This window comes from Gobio gobio, assembly GCF_949357685.1.
Source record: "Gobio gobio genome assembly, chromosome: 4".
NCBI lineage: Eukaryota > Metazoa > Chordata > Actinopteri > Cypriniformes > Gobionidae > Gobio > Gobio gobio.
In genome coordinates, this window is record NC_137100.1 from 24,067,966 (window position 1) to 24,088,344 (window position 20,379).

General features: G+C 36.5%; 1 protein-coding gene across 3 annotated transcripts; it reads left to right on the top strand.

The window, feature by feature from the left end:
* Positions 1-25: 25 nt before the first annotated feature.
* On the top strand, positions 26-20,342 carry LOC307125651 (selenocysteine insertion sequence-binding protein 2-like). Of its 3 annotated transcripts, none has more exons than XM_079815686.1 (18): positions 26-314; positions 928-1,014; positions 1,793-1,985; positions 2,068-2,128; positions 2,208-2,425; positions 3,733-3,814; positions 4,353-4,468; positions 4,550-4,693; positions 5,193-5,225; positions 5,346-5,456; positions 5,633-5,753; positions 7,935-8,098; positions 9,374-9,530; positions 9,669-9,840; positions 9,984-10,204; positions 10,295-10,449; positions 10,609-10,765; positions 18,429-20,342. In XM_079815686.1, the coding sequence occupies exons 2-18, from the start codon at positions 995-997 to the stop codon at positions 18,548-18,550; spliced, it is 2,247 nt and encodes a 748-aa protein (XP_079671812.1). In that variant the 5' UTR covers positions 26-314; positions 928-994; the 3' UTR covers positions 18,551-20,342. The 3 variants fall into 3 exon arrangements, with proteins under 3 accessions (XP_079671812.1, XP_079671814.1, XP_079671813.1); XM_079815688.1 differs by lacking the exon at positions 26-314 and adding an exon at positions 362-485; XM_079815687.1 differs by lacking the exon at positions 26-314 and adding an exon at positions 503-652.
* The last annotated feature ends 37 nt before the right edge of the window (positions 20,343-20,379 follow it).

The following is a 20,379-nucleotide window of genomic DNA, read 5'->3' on the forward strand; positions in this document are numbered from 1 at the left end:
TCATTTGCACATGCCATGACGGTTCCCCCCGCCCCCCTTAGGTTTCCTTTTTGGATGAGAAAATGTTTATCGTTAGATAAAACTAACAACATAAACTAGTCTAACTCATTTATCTGCTGAATATCACACATCAACCAGTGTGTTGAGTAATGTCGTATTATCAGACCACCCTTCAAAATAAAAGTTCCCGCACCGACTGAGCATGTTGTCAACTTTGAGCTTAATCTTTAATTATTTGGCCTAACGTTACCAGTTTTACATCCGAGCCGAACGGACTACGTCTTTTTAAAATGGAGTTTGGTAAAGGCCGGAAGGTATGAAATATCTTACTATTTGTTGGTTTTCCATATAGCTTATCGTCACGACTGTGTGTACTGTTTACGCTAGCTCAGATGTCTAAACGAGCTATCTAGAAATCCCATTTGGCTGGTGAAACCTGTCGTCAGCTAAACATGCGTCACACTCTATATCATGTTATTAGACATGTAAGGTAGTAGCTCACGTATCTAAGTTTGAATTAAAGTTTGCATGATGTTTACTTCAGTACAGCTGACTGCTAACCGATCCAGTCCACCTCCATTACGACACAAAACCTTAAACGCAACGCAAAAACCTTATATACGTTTACCGATGACCTGTTAAAATAATAAACGTCAGTTTGTAGCAAATATTAACCCGCATTTTTAACCGTATCCTTGAATATGACTTTGATTGACTGGATTATGAAATAATGCTGTTGACTGAGTGGTATTTAGTCTTTAACTTCGGTTTGCTGCGTCATTATTTGTCTTTTACACATGGATTCAGCATCGTTTGTTTAAACGCAGATTTGTGCACTATGGTTATTTTATGAATTCAACTTCATTTCAGCTCGTGCATATTGTGTTATCACCAATGTGTTCTTTGAACCTGTCTCTCTGCTCACAGATAATGAAGGCTGGAGTTTTGGATCCTCTTAAGTTGTTTGATTCATAGCCTTCCACAGCCAGACAAAATGGAGGATTATTTAAAAAGGTAAATATAAGTGATTATGTGGCATCTCTCTTTACCTGTCAAAGTAGGCCAACATTAAAAAATATGATTTATTAACATATTATGTAGAATTTTTTTTTCTTTCTCCAAATAAGCACATTCAGTGCGCCTAAAAACTATTGGGATACTTAAATATCATTGATATTTAATTGAAATTTCATTGCATAATATAACAAACTATCAAATTAAGTGCTTTCTGCAACATTAAGAGGCCACAAATTACTTTTCCCTTTGTTTTTGGGTAAATCCTAGCCACACTTGAACTCAATTAAAACGAATGAATTTGTACAGCATGACCAAGATTTACCTAAAACATGGCCATGAGTTTGTGGGAATCAGGTCTTAATTCGTGGTCACAAGATGGCTGCATGGGCCATTTTTGAAAGTTCACAGTCACACAGGTGTCCTTTCAAAGTAACCACAGGTGTAGTTCATCAGTAGTCCAGGTAGTGAAAACTTAGAAGATTAAAAAAAAAAAGGTCAAAAGGGCATCATAATATGAATCAAGTGGGGTTTTTTTGCTGTTGTTTTGTTCATCATATAAAGCGATCATATCTTTTCACAAGACTTAAATTAAAGGAATAGTTCACCCAAAAATGATTCCATCATTTACTCACTCTTCTTGAACACAGAAGAAGATATTTAGAAGAATGTCGGTAACCAGATTGCACATATTGACTTCCATCATATTTTTTTCTCTACTATGGAAGTCAATGGGGTTTGATTGGTAGTATGATATTCATTTTTTTATTATACACAGACCTCCATCTAAAAACACCACATGCCAGTCGTCACCTGAGGACTGGTTCAAGAAAAGGCAGAGATCAGTTGACAATCAGTATGACGCGGCACCAAGGATGCACGGCTACAACAGCAGCTTTCACGCCAACAAGAGCGCTGATCTCAAAACACGCAGTGGTTTCAAAGAAGGCACAAACAAGCAAACCGGAAAGGTATGATTCTAGTATGGCCATTTGGATGATTTACATCTTTATACTGTTGTGCAAAAGTTTTTCGATCTTCTGGATGTCACAGGACAACAGAGCTGAGCCTTCCTCTCAGGACAAAAGAATCAGCAGGAGATCAACAGACAGAGGTGCTAAATCCTTTCAAGAAGCCTTTTGATGATAATTTACTGATTAAATCGTAATCAAACTATTTGTTTCTGTTTCAAGGTTACAGAGGGACCAAACCTACCCCAAACCCCGCTGAGAGAGCCAAATCGGCCATTACATATAGTAGCACATTTGAAATGAAACTGGCCGATTTCCCAGAATTGGGTGATATCACACCCAGCAACCATACAGCAGCTTCCCTGCACCAGGAACCAACAGTGTGTGCTAGTGCAGTCATGCCAGCAGAGCGTCAGAGTTCACCAGAACTCATTTGTAAGGTAACTTTCATGGATGATGGTTTGAGCCAAAGAACACATTGTTCTGTTAAAGCACAAGCTGTTTACTAACATGCGCTGCCTTCACGGCCTCACTGAAGTGTTTACCATGAAAAACAATACAATGTACTTAACACTTATGAAAATGTGTTTACTTTTTTATTAACAAAAACTGTAAAAAGACTGTAAATAGTAAAACAATATTTAATGAATGTATTTTTTTTACAACACAACACCGAAGTCGACAGATATGCTTACATTTATGTCTGTTGGTGCCACCGTTTTATAATGACAATTTTATAAATATCACACACAAACACACACACACACACACACACACACACACACACACACACACACACACACACACACACACACACACACACACACACACACACACACACACACACACACACACAGAGACAGAGACAGAGACAGAGGTCGGTCAAAAGTTTGGAAACATTACTATTTTTAATGTTTTTGAAAGAAGACTCTTATGCTCATAGAGCCTGCATTTATTTGATCAAAAATACAGAACATGTTTTTCAATTTTAATATACTTTAAAATATCATTTATTTCTGTGATGCAAAGCTGAATTTTCATCAGCCATTACTCCAGTCAGTGTCACATGATCCTTCAGAAATCATTCTAATACGCTGATTTGATAGTTATATATAATAATTATTATTATTACAGTTGTACTGCTTAATATATTTTTGAAACCTGTGATATTGTTTTTTTTTAGGATTCATTGATGGATAAATGGTTAAAAAGAACAACATTTATTCAAAATAGAAATATTTTTTAACAATATAAATCACTATCACTTTTTATAACATCCCTGCTGAATAAAAGTATTCATTAAAAAAAAAAACTAAACAAAACAACAACTTTGAATGGTTGTGTATATTGTTACAAAACATTCTATTTTAAATAAATGCTGTTCTTTTTAACTTTTTATTCGTCAATGAATTCTGAAAAATCTGAAAACATGAAAAATATAATGTTAAACTATTAAGCAGCACAACTGTTTCCAGCATTGATAATAAATCATCATATTAGGATGATTTCTGAAGGATCATGTGACACTGAAGACTGGAGTAATGATTCTGAAATTTTTGCTTTGAATCACAGAAATAAATTATATTTTAAAGTATATTAAAATAGAAAAACATTATTTTAAATTGTAATAATATTTCGCAATATTACGTTTTTTCCCCTGTATTTTTGATAAAATAAATGCTGGCTTGACTGGCATAGGAGACATTAGAGACCTTACTGAAACTTGGCAATTGTTGTTTTCTGTTAGAATGTACCAAAACGAAGAACCAAGTCTGCACAGCAAGTCTCGTCCAGTGGAAAGTGTGACATGTCATTAGCTATCACAGCAGGTAAAGATGTGCAAACATGCTTCAAAAATCAAGTCTCCATAATCAAAATTGACCATTCTTATTTATTTTTTTACGGAATATTGCAGTATGTATTATAAATTATCTGTGCACATTATTATTTTTAAGTCAAGTGCCCTTGTAATGTTTAATCAAAGCGACCCCTCCCACTTGCAGCGACATCTCTTCTCTGATGACATGTTTACTGGCTTGAGGTCACAGAAAACAACAACAATCTTGCGAAATAATTTTCTTTTTTCTTGTTCAAGAAGCCGTTCCACTCAAATATATATGTAACAATATGGTAGAAAACACCATCGCAACTTGTTTCATGCCAACTTTAATAATACACGTCTTCCCTTTTGTTATTTTGCACAATTTCAAGGAACATAAATAAATTGAATATTCAGTTTCATTTCACTGGGAAATAGGCCTATATCATATTACGGAAATGGATTGTGAATCTCTTTAAATTAGATGTTAAAATTCAATATTAAAGGAATGAAATGGATCATAATCTTTCAAATCCAATCTGATTTAGATCAGGGTATTGCAGTATCCAATCCCACTGGATCTTCTGCTCACTCCTGGGCAAACATTGCCTCTCAGCCTCCCAGAGTCATCCAGAAAAGCCCCAAAGCCAACACCTCTTCCCAGGTAAACTATCGCACTGTCCATCAGCATTTGAACATGTACTATACAAAATAGACACAATTTTCACAAATGTTCTGTGTCTAGGAGGATTTATCCTCTCAGACAGCAGAGCAGAAAACCGAGGAGAAGAAGAAGAGGAAGAAAAAGAAGAAATCCAAAACGGTATCGGAGAACACAGAGGAGGCACTAGAGGAACATCTGATACAGCAGGAGCCACCGAAGTTTGAGGTAAAAAAAAAAAAAAAAACTGTTTATGTATGTCATATAATATATTCTCATATTTTCTGAAATTAGACTTTAGAAATGTAATGTTTAAGTTGTTACTTGGAAATAAATTGGTGTTTAAATCAGTGTCATTATTGTTAACTAAAACTATATAAAAAAAGGTTAATTAAAAAAGGAATATTAGATATAAAACTTTAAAAAAATATGCCTTGCCTTGGCAACTAACTGAAATAAGTTCAAGATTATATACTAAAACATACTAAAGCTAAAATAAAATTGAAAGTGTATATAGAAATATAATTAAAACTGAAAGTACTATAATAGTTTATAAATAATACTAAAATAACTGGTATAAATCAGTTTTAGAAACTTATTCACTATTGCACTTTTATTAATAAAATTAAATATTAATTTTACATTTTAATAGTTGAAATATTGCTCGTATTGATCGTTAACGTACATTAGAAGCATAATGGTGATTATCTAAGTGTTGTTTTTGTAGGATGAAGAGGAGTTTCCAGACCTGTCACGTTTTGTGAGTTTATTCTTTTGGCCTGAGCACATCCTAATGCCAGCAGTTCATATAATATGTTTGAATATCAGAGACTGAAATATGCACATTTTTATTGTATCATCTGAAATTATATTGATTCAGGAACTCAAAGGACATTCTTTAGCACAAAAAGAGGGATCGTCTTTACACCCAGAAATAAAACACAAAGCCACTACACCCTCTTCTGCCTCTGGTGACACTAAGAAAACACAGGTTGGTTTCCAGTGCAATGTTTAAAACCTATCAAAACAAAACCATCATGTATAAGGGTGTACAGTTAAATCTGATTGAACTTCACAATACCATGCAATGTAAAATTAATCACCAAATGATTTTTCTGAAAAACGAGATGCATTATAATTGCTTCTTATCCCATCTTATTTCATCAGACTAGTCAGAAAAAGTCAAAAGTTCCTGTACAGCTTGACCTTGGAAACATGCTGATGGCTCTTGAGCAGAAGCAACAGTCTCAAAAATCCAAACAAGATCAACGACCAGTAACACTTTCAGGTAAAAAAAAAAAAAAGTGTATGCACTTTTTTTGCTTTTCTGGTTGGTTTAATGCATTTAAAGGACAACTCCGGTGAAAAATGAACCTGGGGAAATTAACACATGGTTACCGAGTAGATCGTTCTCTGGGATGCGTTTTCATGAAAATCGAATGTAAAGAGTTTTATCTCTAAAAACAGATTAGCTTATAACGCTAGTATATGGGGCATAGAATAAGTAAAATTAAATCGCTAGTTAATACCACTAACAAGGCTCAAAATAGCCTCACACTAACACGGTAGCATAATGAGGGTCCCTACATGCAAGCTGAAGCATTGAGAACTTTGTAAGTGTACAAACAGTTTAATAAGAAGATACTTTATAAAGACAGTACATTACGTGTATACAGACAGGAGCCATCTTGGAAAACAGTCTCGACAAGTCGAGCCACGAACGCTGTGCTAAGTGATGAACTGTGTCTTGGAATCTCATATGGTCCGTTGTTTCCGGAAGAAAGCACTGAACGCAACAGAAAAAAAAAATAAATAAAAATATATTTTTTACAAAACTGAACGCAACAGAGACTAGTGCTTCCAAAGGATACACACTAAAGAGATGGCGGATTATTCAACCGTGGCTCGACTTGTCGAGACTGTTTTCCAAGATAGCTCCTGTCTGTATACACGTAATGTACTGTCTTTATAAAGTATCTTCTTATTAAACTGTTTGTACACTTACAAAGTTCTCAATGCTTCAGCTTGCATGTAGGGACCCTCATTACACTACAGTGTTAGTGTGAGGCTATTTTGAGCCTTTGTTAGTGGTATTAACTAGCGATTTAATTTTACTTATTCTATGCCCCATATACTAGCGTTATAAGCTAATCTGTTTTTAGAGATAAAACTCTTTACATTCGATTTTCATGAAAACGCATCCCAGAGAACGATCTACTTGGCAACCAGGTGTTAATTACCCCAGGTTCCTTTTTCACCGGGGTTGTCCTTTAAAGGGATAGTTCACCAAAATGTTTATCTCTGTCTTCATTTCCTCATGTTGTTGCAAACCCATAAGACCTTTGTTCTTCTTCAAAAGACAAATTATGATATTTTTAATGAAATCTGAGAGATTTCTGTCCCTCCGTTGAAAGTCTATTCACTCAAAACACTGTTGGTTCATAAAAAGAACGTAAAAGTAATCCAGATGAATCGAGCGGTTTAATCTAAGTCCTCTGAAGAGACACGATCACATAATTTAATTTATGCTTTTATTCACATAAACATTGGCTGTGTCTGAAATCGCATAGTCTCTTGAGTAGGTACATATGTTGACCTAGTATTTACTTCACGACTGCTAAAAAAAGTATGTTCTATATAGTATGAGTGTCTGTGTAGTATGAATGTACTCTGGACGTACTACATTCGCCATTTTGTCATTATCATGTGACCTACCAGTCAGTTACGTCTCTTCACTGCCATTCGCAAATCCTCATGGGATACTAAATTGCCCATCGTATGCACAACTCAGAATCTTGACGGAAGTAGTAGGTCGTCCAGGTACTTTTTGCCTACTCTTTTATGAGTTCTGTGAATTTGGACATTCTTCTTTTGTCACATACTGTTTTTCACCTATTATATAGTAGGGAAGTATACGATTTCAGATGCAGCCATTGACCAGCAAACAAACAGAAGCACAACTGTACAACTGTACCTCATTGGTTCTTGCGGAAGCTCAAATGAGATGCGAGAATGAACCTCATTGGTTCTTGCGCATCAAGCAAGCACATTTGAGCTTCCATTTTACCAAATTTGAGCACTCTGCTCTATGCTCATTTGCTGATCAAAGTTTAAATGTGAATAAAAGCTTAAGTTAAATCTGTTCATATAGATTGATCATGTCTCTTCAGAAGACTGCTAAATTCATATGGATTACTTTTCCGTTCTCTTTATGAACGTTTTGAAGCGTCAGAGTTTTGGGTGAATAGGCTTTAAATGAAGGGACCGAAATCTCTCAGATTTAATTAAAAATATCTTCATTTGTGTTTTGAAGATGAATGAAAGTCATACAGGTTTGGAACGACATGAGGGTGAGTAAATGATGACAGCATTTTCATTCTTGGGCGAACTAACCCTTTAAAGAATTTGTAGGACACCATGATGTTAGTCAGCACGTCTAATATAACAAATAATATTACCGGTGTGTTAGTTGGAGGAGCTCTACCTGTAGTCCACAAAGAACCTTCAGTCCAGAAAAAGTCATGGCAGCAAGAGAAAGCACCGCACAACCCGCTGGACTCAACTTGTCCCTTAGTGAAGAAGGGAAAACAGCGAGAAGTTCCCAAGGCAAAAAAACCAACACCACTCAAAAGAGTGAGTCTACTATCCATTTAAAGATGCAGTGTGTAATTTGTTTAGCACTGGTGTCATCAAACAGAATTGTCAGTTATGTTTAGTGCTGCTATTAGTGCAGAAATTACACACACCTTTTAAAGGGGTCATGAACTAGCTTTTACAAAATTTTTATACTGTTGTTTGAGGTCAACTAATGACGTTTGCGTGGTTTTTACATTCAAAAACATCATAATGAATAAGTAATAGGCTATTTTCTACCCTGGTTTTGAGCCTAGCTCCTGGAACGCTCAGGTTTTATGGGCGTTGCATGGAAGACTTGGAAGTAAACACCCACTGCTATTATTGGATAACAGTTTTGCATATTATAATGAGCTTCGGCTCCCCCATTAGTACACGTGGAAAAACGGCAACCAGAATGATTCACCCACAGGGCTCGCAATATGTCTTTATCAAACAAACACAATGATTTATCTCTCTTCCACCCGCAATTAATTGGAATGTTATTTTTTATTACTTGGCTCGCCCAATCGGTGGATATAACCGCAAACCGTGGATCACTAACACACAGACGCACAAACACAGGCCAAGTGCGTGCATCAGCAAAACTTTACTGCAGACAAATCAGCATGTTCAAAACTTTTAGTTTTGTCGCGATTTTGTATTTTTCCTTCAAATATCAAGTTAAGAGAGGGAACAATGCACATCAAGAAAGGAATGTTATTTCACTATTTAAAGCCCATCGGGCAGGCCGGTGATACAGTTTGGTAGCCCGACTGGAATACACATAGCCCCGGGACATCGGGCTTTGTGAGCCCTGGCCCATACATGTTTGAGTCTCATCCCGAATCACAGGACAATGAACCAACAACACCTCAAATACAAAGGATACTCCAGCCTGTGACCGCGTGGTAAGTTAGCGTTAATTATGTTTAGTTAGACACGTAAACATAATCAGTAGATTTCAAACGATCTGTAACAATGCAATACTATCACACATAAAAAACTTTTTTTTACTGAACTCTGACGTCACAGGGAAGAACATTCGCAGATTTTTCAGTTTGCTGAGCCAGCGGTCAATATAAGCTTTTCTTTGACTAACAAGGAAGTTTTCAGCTCTGAAACTTACAGGATATTCTTATATTACCATGACCTTTTATATATCAAAAGCTCAAGGGAAAGTTGATTTCTCATTTCATGACCCCTTTAAAAAATAAATAATAATTTTCTTGTAAATTTTGAATCTCTATTTTTGATAAGCATACTAAAAGATGTTTTGCATTTTGAACAACTGAGGTCATTCTTCGGGAAAGAGAGGAGAGGAAACAGAACCGCCTGCTGGAGGAGAGAGACCCGGCCCGAGTGGCCACTGAGGCTGCTGAAAAAGAAAGTAGTAATAGTGAGAATCCCTCGGAAACAAGCCTGCCTGACAATGAACAAAATCTTCACACAAGTATGAAACACAGCACTGCAATATTATCATCACATAATAAGTGAATCATTGCAGACAATTACTGAGGTTGCTCAGAATATGAAATGTTTTAGTGTTTTTGTAATATGTGAAATGATGCTGTTTCACAATCTGTATCAGATATAGAGGAGAACCCTGAACTTGTTGGTACTGAGGAGTCGGAGTGTGACCAGCCTGGTTCGCCATCTGATCAGAAGTTGGATGACAGTGTGTCAGAAAATGCAACACTAAAATCCTGGAATCCCAATTCCAATCCCAATCTTCCCAAAATCCACAGCAGGAAGTTCAGAGAGTAAGAAAATCAATGTTATAGTTTTGTTTCCCGAAGATATGCAAATTGTTCCCAAAAAGACTTGAAGACATGATGAAAAGAATGTCTGAGTCCTGAAATTATTATTAATTTGTAGTTAACATATTTTTCTTCTATGTCTACAGCTACTGCAACCAAGTGCTTAGAAAAGATGTAGATGAATGTGTGAGCATCTTACTGAAGGAGCTGGTGAGGTTTCAGGATCGTCTTTATCAGAAAGACCCCATGAAGGCCAGGATGAAGCGCAGGCTGGTCATGGGCCTACGAGAGGTTCTGAAACACCTCAAACTCAGGAAGGTCAAGTGTGTTATCATCTCGCCCAACTGTGAACGGATTCAGTCCAAAGGTAGCATGAACTTATAGCACAAACACACATTTCGATTCATGTTGCAGCTTGTGTGTTGTTGCTGATTGATGGCCTGTTGTATTAATGTAGGAGGTTTAGATGAGGCTCTACACACTATCATTGACACATGCCGGGATCAAGGTGTTCCATTTGTGTTTGCCTTGTCGAGAAAGGCATTGGGCCGCTGTGTTAATAAAGCCGTCCCGGTCAGCTTGGTGGGCATCTTTAACTATGATGGTGCACAGGTGAGTACCAGAAGTTTCTGGTTGTAGTTGTGGTAAATGTTGATTCCTATAAAGAATCTTAAGTGGCATTAAAGTAAAACAAGTCATTATACTTAACTTATTGTATCTATTCAGTGAATTTTGCTGATTCCTGTACATGTAATTATCCCATGGCCACAGGACCATTATCACAAAATGATTGAGTTATCAGCCGAAGCCAGAAAAGCCTATGAGGTGATGATTGCAAGTCTGGAGGCAGAATTGCTGGAGCAGCAGGAGGAGCTACAGGAGGTGGAGCCGTCGGGAGAACCTTCTGGAACCGAAGAGCCAGAGTACAGTACGTTCTAATTAAAAACTAGGGGTGTAACGGTTCGTGTATTCGTACCGAACGGTTCACGGGGTGAGTTCCAAATGGAATCAGTATTCCCTATTTGATCATCCCTATGTGAGCAGGACACACGTGTACCATATGTAGCAGTTTGGAATGCACTTGGCAAAGGGAGCGGCGTAAATTCCTCATTATCTTCAGCTGGGATGTTCCGGTGACAACGCAGCACAGTGTCCGTCAGCAGATCAGGGTTGCCAGATATTCACAACAAAACCCGCCCAATCGCTACTCAAAACTAGCCCAAAACAAGCCTAGTCTCATTTCAGTGGGTTTTTTTTGGTAAAATCTCTTATGGGGGGTAAAATATATGTCTTTTTGGCAGGGTTTCCTGCTGAAATACGCATTCCCGGTGCTAAATATCACACAATTGGGGTCGCTTCAACCTGCGGACATGTATGAACTTGGCAACACTGCAGCAGATGTCGCAGTTTTATCTGCATCATTTTCTTTTTTTTAGCCTAACTGTTGCAAATAAAAATAAACATTTTTAATTTTAAAATGTTCATAAAAATATGCTTTGTAATACTGTATATAAAAAGTAATATAACTCTTAAAAATATGAATTGTATATTTATTTATGCTGGCGCTGCATTGTCACGGGAACATCCCAGCTGAAGATAATGAGGAAATTACGCCGCTCCCTTTGCCAAGTGCATTCCAAACTGCTACATATGGTACACGTGTGTCCTGCTCACATAGGGATGATCAAATAGGGAATACTGATTCCCGTGTCCTGCTCACATAGGGATGATCAAATAGGGAATACTGATTCCATTTGGAACTCACCCCGTGAACCGTTCGGTACGAATACGCGAACCGTTACACCCCTATTAAAAACCTAAAAATAGTTTGAATTTATTACTTTTTTTTGTGCAATACTGCGGTTTCATTATTCTTTTAGTTAACTACTCTGTTAAACTACTCATAACTTTTTTAAATATGTAAATGTGTAACTTATTTGCTTTGTTTATCGGAATGCCAGCCGTGAATGACCAAATTATATAAGTGATTGACGATACAGTATGTGTACAGATATAGTGTAATATCTACACAAAATGTATGAAATTAGACAATTTTACACAATGTGTGTGCTCAAAGTTCACTAAAATGAGAACAGAAAATGTGAATTATCTGGAATTGACACATTTCTTACTAAGTAGGGCCACAGCAGAATTTAAAGTGCCCCTATTTTGCCAGTTTAAAGGTTCCTAATTTCGTTTTGGAGGTCTCCTACAATAGGTTTACATGCATCCATAGCCCCAAAAAAAACATTATTTTTTTCATAATATACATTGCAGCATCACCTCTTTTCTCATGTCAGAAACGGTTCGATAAAGGATTCAGTCTCTCTAAACCACTCCTTTCTGCGAGTCTGCTCTGCTCTGATTGGTCAGACAGTAGGGTTGGGCGATGTCTACCAAGTGGATTTGGCATCAGACGATGTCTACATTAATACAATGTCTACAGTAGTACGGTGTCAACCTCAGTGCTTGTCATACATCACAACTATTCAGTGTTTTCAACCACATAATTTTTATTTTAGGTTTCAGACATTTAAAGGTCCCATGGCATGAAATTTTCATTTTATGAGGTTTTTCAACATTAATATGAGTTCCCCTAGCCTGAATATTGTCCCCAAGTGGATAGAAATGTTGATCGGTGTAAAACCGAGTTGTGGCTGTCTTTCTCTGCCTTTGTGAAAATGACAGGCCAGACTAGCCAATCCTGAAGTCTCCTGGTTTGACGTCCAAGCAGGAGCGGTTTCCTCCCTTTCCTCCGCCCAGAGAATCTGGCACGCCCATGCAAACGCTCGTCGAGAGATCATTGCTTGTGAACGAGTGAATGCTGGCAGTTTCTCAGTGTTTGGATGTACAAATGAAAACAGAAGTCTTTTTTCAGTTCCTTCTGATCTGTGATCAGTGATTTCTGATGTGTAGCTAATTATTTATTATTCGTGCACACAATGCGGCTTCTCTCTCTCCAGACAGAACGGTGTTTTCGTGTTTTATATCTTGTGAGTCAGTGTTTTTGTACGTCCTCGTCGCGTCTATCGGTTCTAAAATGTGCATACAGTCATGAGTTTCTGCTCAACATCAGCAGAGATAAACCTCACACACGCCGAAGCTCGGCCTTCAACATCCCCGACCCACAGTACTGCATCTGGCCCACAGCGGAGGCACCAAACGCGGCGTGAGATTAAGCAGAAGGGGGGTAAGGGTGAGCATATTCGGGCTAGCCAGCCTAGCCCCACAATAAACTGGATTACATCCGATTACTGCTGTTGTGTCTTTGTTTGCGCGGTGTACTCAACGCGCGTCACTGACGCTTTTATTTTATTTTAAAAATAATGCCATTATCAACACTTACTTTTAACTCGTTCATCTCGACAGCTGTAATGGTACTTTGCATGTGTTACAAAGTTGGTAGAATAATGATGAAGAGGACTCGGTGTGACTGGGACTCGTGTTTATTCAGAACTCTCAGATACAAACACAATAAACTCGCGCTGACTGACAGCGCTCTCATAACTCAGTAGTTACTATAAATAACTTTGTTAGCAATCGCTGAGCTCAGTCTCTGATACATTAGTGATGTCCGGTTCGCGAACGATCTTTCTTTTGAACCAGTTCTTTTAAGTGAACCGAATCAGTTCACCAAATCGGACTGAATCGTTCTAAACGGTTCGCGTCTCCAGTCAGCGCTGATCCATAATTTACTAAAGTTACTAACTTTCTGACATGAGTGACAGTCCCTCCGACTAGAAATAGACTAATAACCTAAAGTATATGCTGTAACTAAAACAGTTCAGACATGCTGAGAACTGATGTGAAGTGAACTCAGGTCCATCCGTCTCTCTGGCAGACTCGTGCCTGCTCGTGCCTCGTTAAACCACGCCCCCTCCGCTCATATAAAATGCAAAGATGTCAGCCAATCACAACAGTGGGTGTTTTTACTGAAGTCTCACAGCAGACACGCCTCTTGAAGCAGGGCATTCAAGCCACAGGGCAAACAGCAGTATAGAAAAAATGCCTTTTATTTCTAAATTATGACATTTTATGATGTAAAAGTCATACTAACAATATAAGTACAGCTCAGGAAACATTATAAAATAATAGAAAAATGCCATGCCATGGGACCTTTAAGTACACACAAGTTCTAACAAGTCAATTTATAGTTTGTGAAATAAACACTGGTGTCTATGGAAGCGGCAATAACAATCCATTAAAATATAATTTGGCAACGTGTTCATATCAGATACACATAGTGCAAATAACTATAAAGTTTACTCTATTCTTCTGCCAGTTCACCGGCCACTTATTTTCACGTATTTCAGGAGAAACTAATGAATTCACGTGCCGTAAATACGGCTGACAGGACTCTCTGAACTGCGCTGCCCATCTCACGTTATAGATCAATACCATGATCATTTATAACGTTTATTTTTAAATGACAAAACACACTCACTTACAAGTATTTGAGAATCTGAATATCAGTTGATGACATGGTAAGTAAGTTTGTGAATATTTTGAATAAAAATGGAAATAAAAGCGATATATTATATGAAATCACAATGCCGGCTCAACATCGTGATGTCTGTCAGCCTCTGTTGTGATTGGTCTACTCCTTACAGCGAGTGTCAGAAATGAAACGCCCATACAGGGAAACTAACAGTAACAATTGAATCGTTTTTACTTACAATTCGAGTCCGAGTCCTTTGAAAGTTGACGCAAAAAAGAGCAACTTATTGAATTGACGACAACACAAACCAAACTCTTCCAGGCCTCAGATACAACTTCAGTGTTTGAGAGTGGGTCAAAGTAGACATTGTTCACGGGCAGCCAATGAAGACCATAGGCATTATGCAAATTGGTTACAAACTTATGTAGGTTTGTGCAGAAAATAAGACTGGGATTAGAGCCGACTCATTTCAGGCACTTCAGAATCAGTTCTTTCTTTTGGGCGATATTAACATTTTATCATGCACTTTGATCTTTTGAAACTTTGCAGACCTTTTATGTTCATAAATGGCTATATTACACACAGCATGAAAGACATTATCTGGAAAAAGTACAATAGGGTCACTTTAATAGTTCTCTTCAGAAATAACATATTACATTTATCAAACGCGACAGTAAAGGCATTTATAATGTTACAAAAGGTTTCTATTTAAAAGAAATGGAATGGTATCAGGAAAAAAGTCTCCCTGCACTACAACTGTTTTCAACATTTTAAAGAATAGAAAATAGTTCTTGAGCCTCAAATCAGCATATTTGATTAATTTTTGACACTGAAGACTGGAGTAATGATGCTGAAAATGTAGCTTTGCCATCACAGGAATAAATTACATGTTTACAAATTTAGGGCTGTCAAAAGATTAATCGCGATTAATCGCATCCAAAATAAAAGTTTGTGTTTACATAATATATGTGTGTGTACTCTGTTAATTATTATTTATATATAAATACACACACAAGCATGTGTATATATTTAAGAAAAAAATATTATTTATATATATATATATATATATATTAGTGCTGTCAGTTAAACGCGTTATTAACGATGTTAACGCAAACCTATTTTAACGGCGTCAATTTTTTTATCGCGAGATTAACGTTCTTTTTGTTCTAACAAACTTTGTCGTTTTTTCACATGCTGTTGCAACAACTAGTAACGTTAGAAAAACTACAACACCACTCCGGATGTAGCTAGACCGGAAACAAAACATCAGGCACGCTGCGGCTGCTCGCACTCGTTTGGGCCATTAAAAGAGTAGACGTGGATGGCAAGCGTGAGACGCCGAAATGAGAAACGTATTAAGCCATGGTTTAACTCAGGGGTCTTCAACTAAAAGTGCTTGTCTTGAGCGCTGCTTTCTGCTCTGATGGTGCGTTCACACCAGACGCGAATGAAGCGTTTTGCGCGAGTGATTTAAGTCAATGCAAAGACGCAAATAGACATTCTGCGGCGCGGATTAAGCGGCGTGCATGTCGCGTCATTCGCGTCCGGTGTGAAGGCACCATCAGTCTCTTCTTCACTGCATGCTTGACCGCGCGTCTGGGTCTGAACGTAGTAACTGAGCATTGCAACGTTAACTGTTTCATTACGTCAAAAGGCTTCGCGGTCCGGATTCGGACCGGAGTCCGCTAGTTGGCGACCCCTGGTTTAACTGCACTATAGGCGGAGTCCTAGTTTACCTTGCATGTGCACTTTGTAATTTTATTTTGTATCACCCTGTTTTGATCCCTTAGAAAGGGCTGTTGAAGGGGCTGTTTGTGCAACAAAGTATTTGTTTCACCCTTTTATTGATGGGCAGTGTTACATTGTGTGAGCGATTATTTGCTCCAAGTGAGAATGTTGGTGTGAAATCGAACACTAAAGTATGCCAATGTTGTTTTCAATAAAACAAACATTTGTACAAAGCAAGCCGATCCACTTTTCTATGTTGATAAGAGCATTAAAACATGGGCGTCGGAAGCAAAAAAAATGTGGGTGGGTCCTCAGAATTTTTTTACTGGAGTAGATGCCAATTACATTAAGTACAAATATACCGCTTTACTTGGTAAACGTATAGGTCGGAAAGACAAAATTACGTAAATCAATCGCCATTTCATTGAGAGCGACAGTAGTGTAGGGGTAAGACGCACGGCATCTAGTTTTGACACAAATCGACCCGCGGTTCGAGTCCGGCTTTCGCCGAAATCAATCTTCTCCGTTTTCCCATCACATATCAAATCGGAAAGGCATTTATTTTCAATACAAATTAAGAAAATATTAGAAAAGTGGAAATAAAGCATCTAATATGTGTTTAATAATAAGTGTTTATCGATTAGGGTTAGGTAAACAGACATGTGCTGAATGTTAGAGACGATAAAAGTGAGTGGGTCCAATATCATTGATCGTAAAAAGTGGGTGGGTCTTGTCCCACCTACATACAATGGTTCCGACGCCCATGCATTAAAATAAGAAAAAATAATGGGACAAAAAGAAATCAAGGGACATTTAGAATAAATAAAAATGTGCGATTAATTGTGAGTTAACTATGACATTAATGCGATTAATCGCGATTAAATATTTTAATCGTTTGACAGCACTAATATATATATATATATATATATATATATATATATATATATATACATACATATATATATATATATATATATACATATATATATATATATATATATACATATATATATATATATATATATATATATATATATATACATATATATACATATATACATATATATATATATATATATATATATATATATATATATATATATATATATATATATATATATATATATATATATATATATATATATATATATATAAAAAACATTTATATATATATATATATATATATATATATATATATATATATATATATATATATATATAAATAAAACATTTATATTTATATATATTATAGATTATATAAATGTATATACATGCAAATATTTCTTAAATATATACATGAATGTGTGTGTATTTATATATAAATAATAATTAACAGAGTACACACACATATATATTATGTAAACACAAACTTATTTTGGATGCGATTAATCGCGATTAATCTTTTGACAGCCCTATAAAATAGTTCAATAAAAATGTGTTGTAAATTGTAATATTTCACAATTGTACTGTTCTTACTGTATTTTTGATCAAATAATTACAAGTAGTCTTGCATAAGAGTCATAAGCTGATGCTTACACAATAGCCAAATATTGATTCATCAGTTTTTGTGAAAGGAATTTTTGAAAGCATCATTAAAGCTGCAGTAACCTTTTCTGGTTAAAAATTATCCAAAATAAATTTGAGCAAGTACACAACAAGCCAGTATTCAAAACTATCTCCTTACCTTAGCCCCATTCACAACGGTAAACTTGTAATAAGGTGTTATAATTAGAGTGGTATGATGGATTTCTGCAGGAAATTTAAGCATGTCTTTGCGTCATTACGTCATGTCTGTATACATAAAGAAAAAAAAGCGGACCACATGGTCTTCAGCAAAATATTAGACTGTATGGAAATTTAAATCTATAGGTAACGCTAATAAACACTAAATACACGTAGTCACACAATGCTAATGCTGTTAGCATTAACAATTTGAGAACCAAGTATAACAATAATAATAATTTGCACGGTTTGATGTTATATTAGCAATCATTAGATTTAATCACCGTTGGTAGCACGATTTATTGAAATGTTTTGTTCCCAAAAATGGCAGACATGTTACTTTCTTGTTCAGATGACACTTTCCGGTGAACATTCTTATTTAGGTTATACTCCAAGACGCAGAATCTGTGATTCTGAAGTACAGTATCCACACCGGTGCGGTGTCTGACAGCAAAGCCGAACACACTCCTCAAAACATTAGATTCATCCGCGCTGAGGAGCCGCGCCGATGCACAACTCGCGGAACTTGCAGATGATAACTCCACAAATAATTGCAATTGCAGGTTTTAAACAGAGATGGCGACACAGAGGAAAAACTTGCGGACTGCAGCTTTAAAGTGCTAATCATTTGTGTACATATTTTGTATATGAATTATTTGCGCTCTGCATTCTGATTCACCCTTTTAATCTGTTCTTTTCTCAGTTAAAACCTGGAAGAAAATGCTTGAGAAGGATTACAACCCCCCTTTCCTGAATTTCGAGGACCAGTTTTCATCTGTTTCCATTGGTTCAGAGCAGTTGCTGGATGACCATGAAGGAAGTTGATGGAAGTAAAAAAAAAAAAAATGTTTTGTTTGTTTGAAGTGTCAAGGTCATGCTTCTGTGACACGGAAACAGATCCAGTGTTTCCGACCCCGCATGAGCCTCGTGAGATATAGGAATGAATAGCTTGTCAGGAATAGCTTGAAATACCAAATGTGCCTGTTTAGAGGATTTTATAAAAAAATGTATACATATTTTCCTGTGACCTGGAATGGTGTATTAAATCAAGAGCTGAAAATGGTGAACAGCCCTTGACTGCATATTTTCTTATAGATATCACATACTTAGTTTGATGTTTCCACAGTCTGAATGGTGAATATTTTTGCAAATAGCTAATATCCCTCTATTTCTATTCAAATAAGTGTAATAGTTTGATAAAATCGTAGAAACAATCTGAACCACTTAATTATGTACATGTTTACATTTGTAAATCAAATGTATTTTCCATGTTGAATGCACAATTTTACTGATCATGACCACTGTGTTTGCAGCCCACGTATCGTCATTATTGGCAGGTTGATGTTTAATTCTGAAGGCTCATAAGCGAATGAATGTTACGACCGTGAACTGTTTGTGGGAATACCGCTCCCTCCTAGAACTTATTAAACTATCACTTACCTAAATCATAGTCTCCACTTTTAATTTATAACTCTCCTTTGGCTGTTCCTCAACACTGGCTAATCCATTAATACTGAGTCCTTGAGGTGGTTTTCCTTAAATTTCTCTATGTGAGTTTAGCTCCATGTCTTTATGCTATCGACTGCAGTTAATAGGGTGTGTGTGTGTGTGTGTAGTCTGTGGTTCATGGCATATTCTTGCAGCACAGAGCTAACAATTCAAAACTTCACTTGGTAGTAACACTATTTTTTCACTTAAAACCTTTTGCTTTGCTTCTGTGTAGTTTCAGAATGTTGACTTTGGGACCAAAATAACTTTGTGATTGTGAAGATTTTAGAGTTTTCTCCAGTATTTGCAATAAATTAATTGCAGTAAATGATCTTGTGTCAAAAATGCCTTTGTCTTTGGAATACCATTATACATTTTATAGAAATCAGAAATGTATATGTAGTGCTTTAACGGAATGGTTCACCCAAAAATATATTCTGTATGAGAATATATTTAGAAGAATGTCGATAACCTTACAGTCGATCGACCCCATTGATAGTATTTTTTATGGAAGTCAATGGGGTCCATCAACTGTTTAGTTCCCCATATTTTTCAAATTATCTTCTGTGTTCAGCAGAAGAAATTCATACAAGTTTGGAACATCTTAAGGTTGAGTAAATGATGACAGAATTTTCATCCAAAGGAATAATTCATCTATGTCTATCCATTAACCTAAAAGTTCATAAAGACGCCATCTTCTGAAGAGACATGATAATTTTTTCCTCCCTCACATGTAAACATTGATTAACGCACACATATATAGAGCACATAAATACAGTAATCCACTTGATTCATAGATTACGTTTAGTTCTTCATGAACTTTTAGAAGTGTAAAAGTTTTGCTTACCTGGACTTTCCCTCAGGTTTCATTAAAAATATCTTTACTTGTGTTTGGAAGATAAATGAAAGTCTCGTGGGCTTATAATGACATGAGGGTGAGTGAATGATGAGAGAATTTACATTTTTGTATGAACGATCCCTTTAAATTTCATTATCAAATGAGACGTACTTATCACGTCTAACCCTACCACAAAAATCTTACTTAGGGCTACAAATTTATGCTTCTATGCTACTCGAGAATGTGAAAGTGAATGCTTACTGATCTGGAATAAACCACCACTTCTTGGCCGAGCCAGTTCTCCGACTCTGCTTTTAAGTTTCATCTA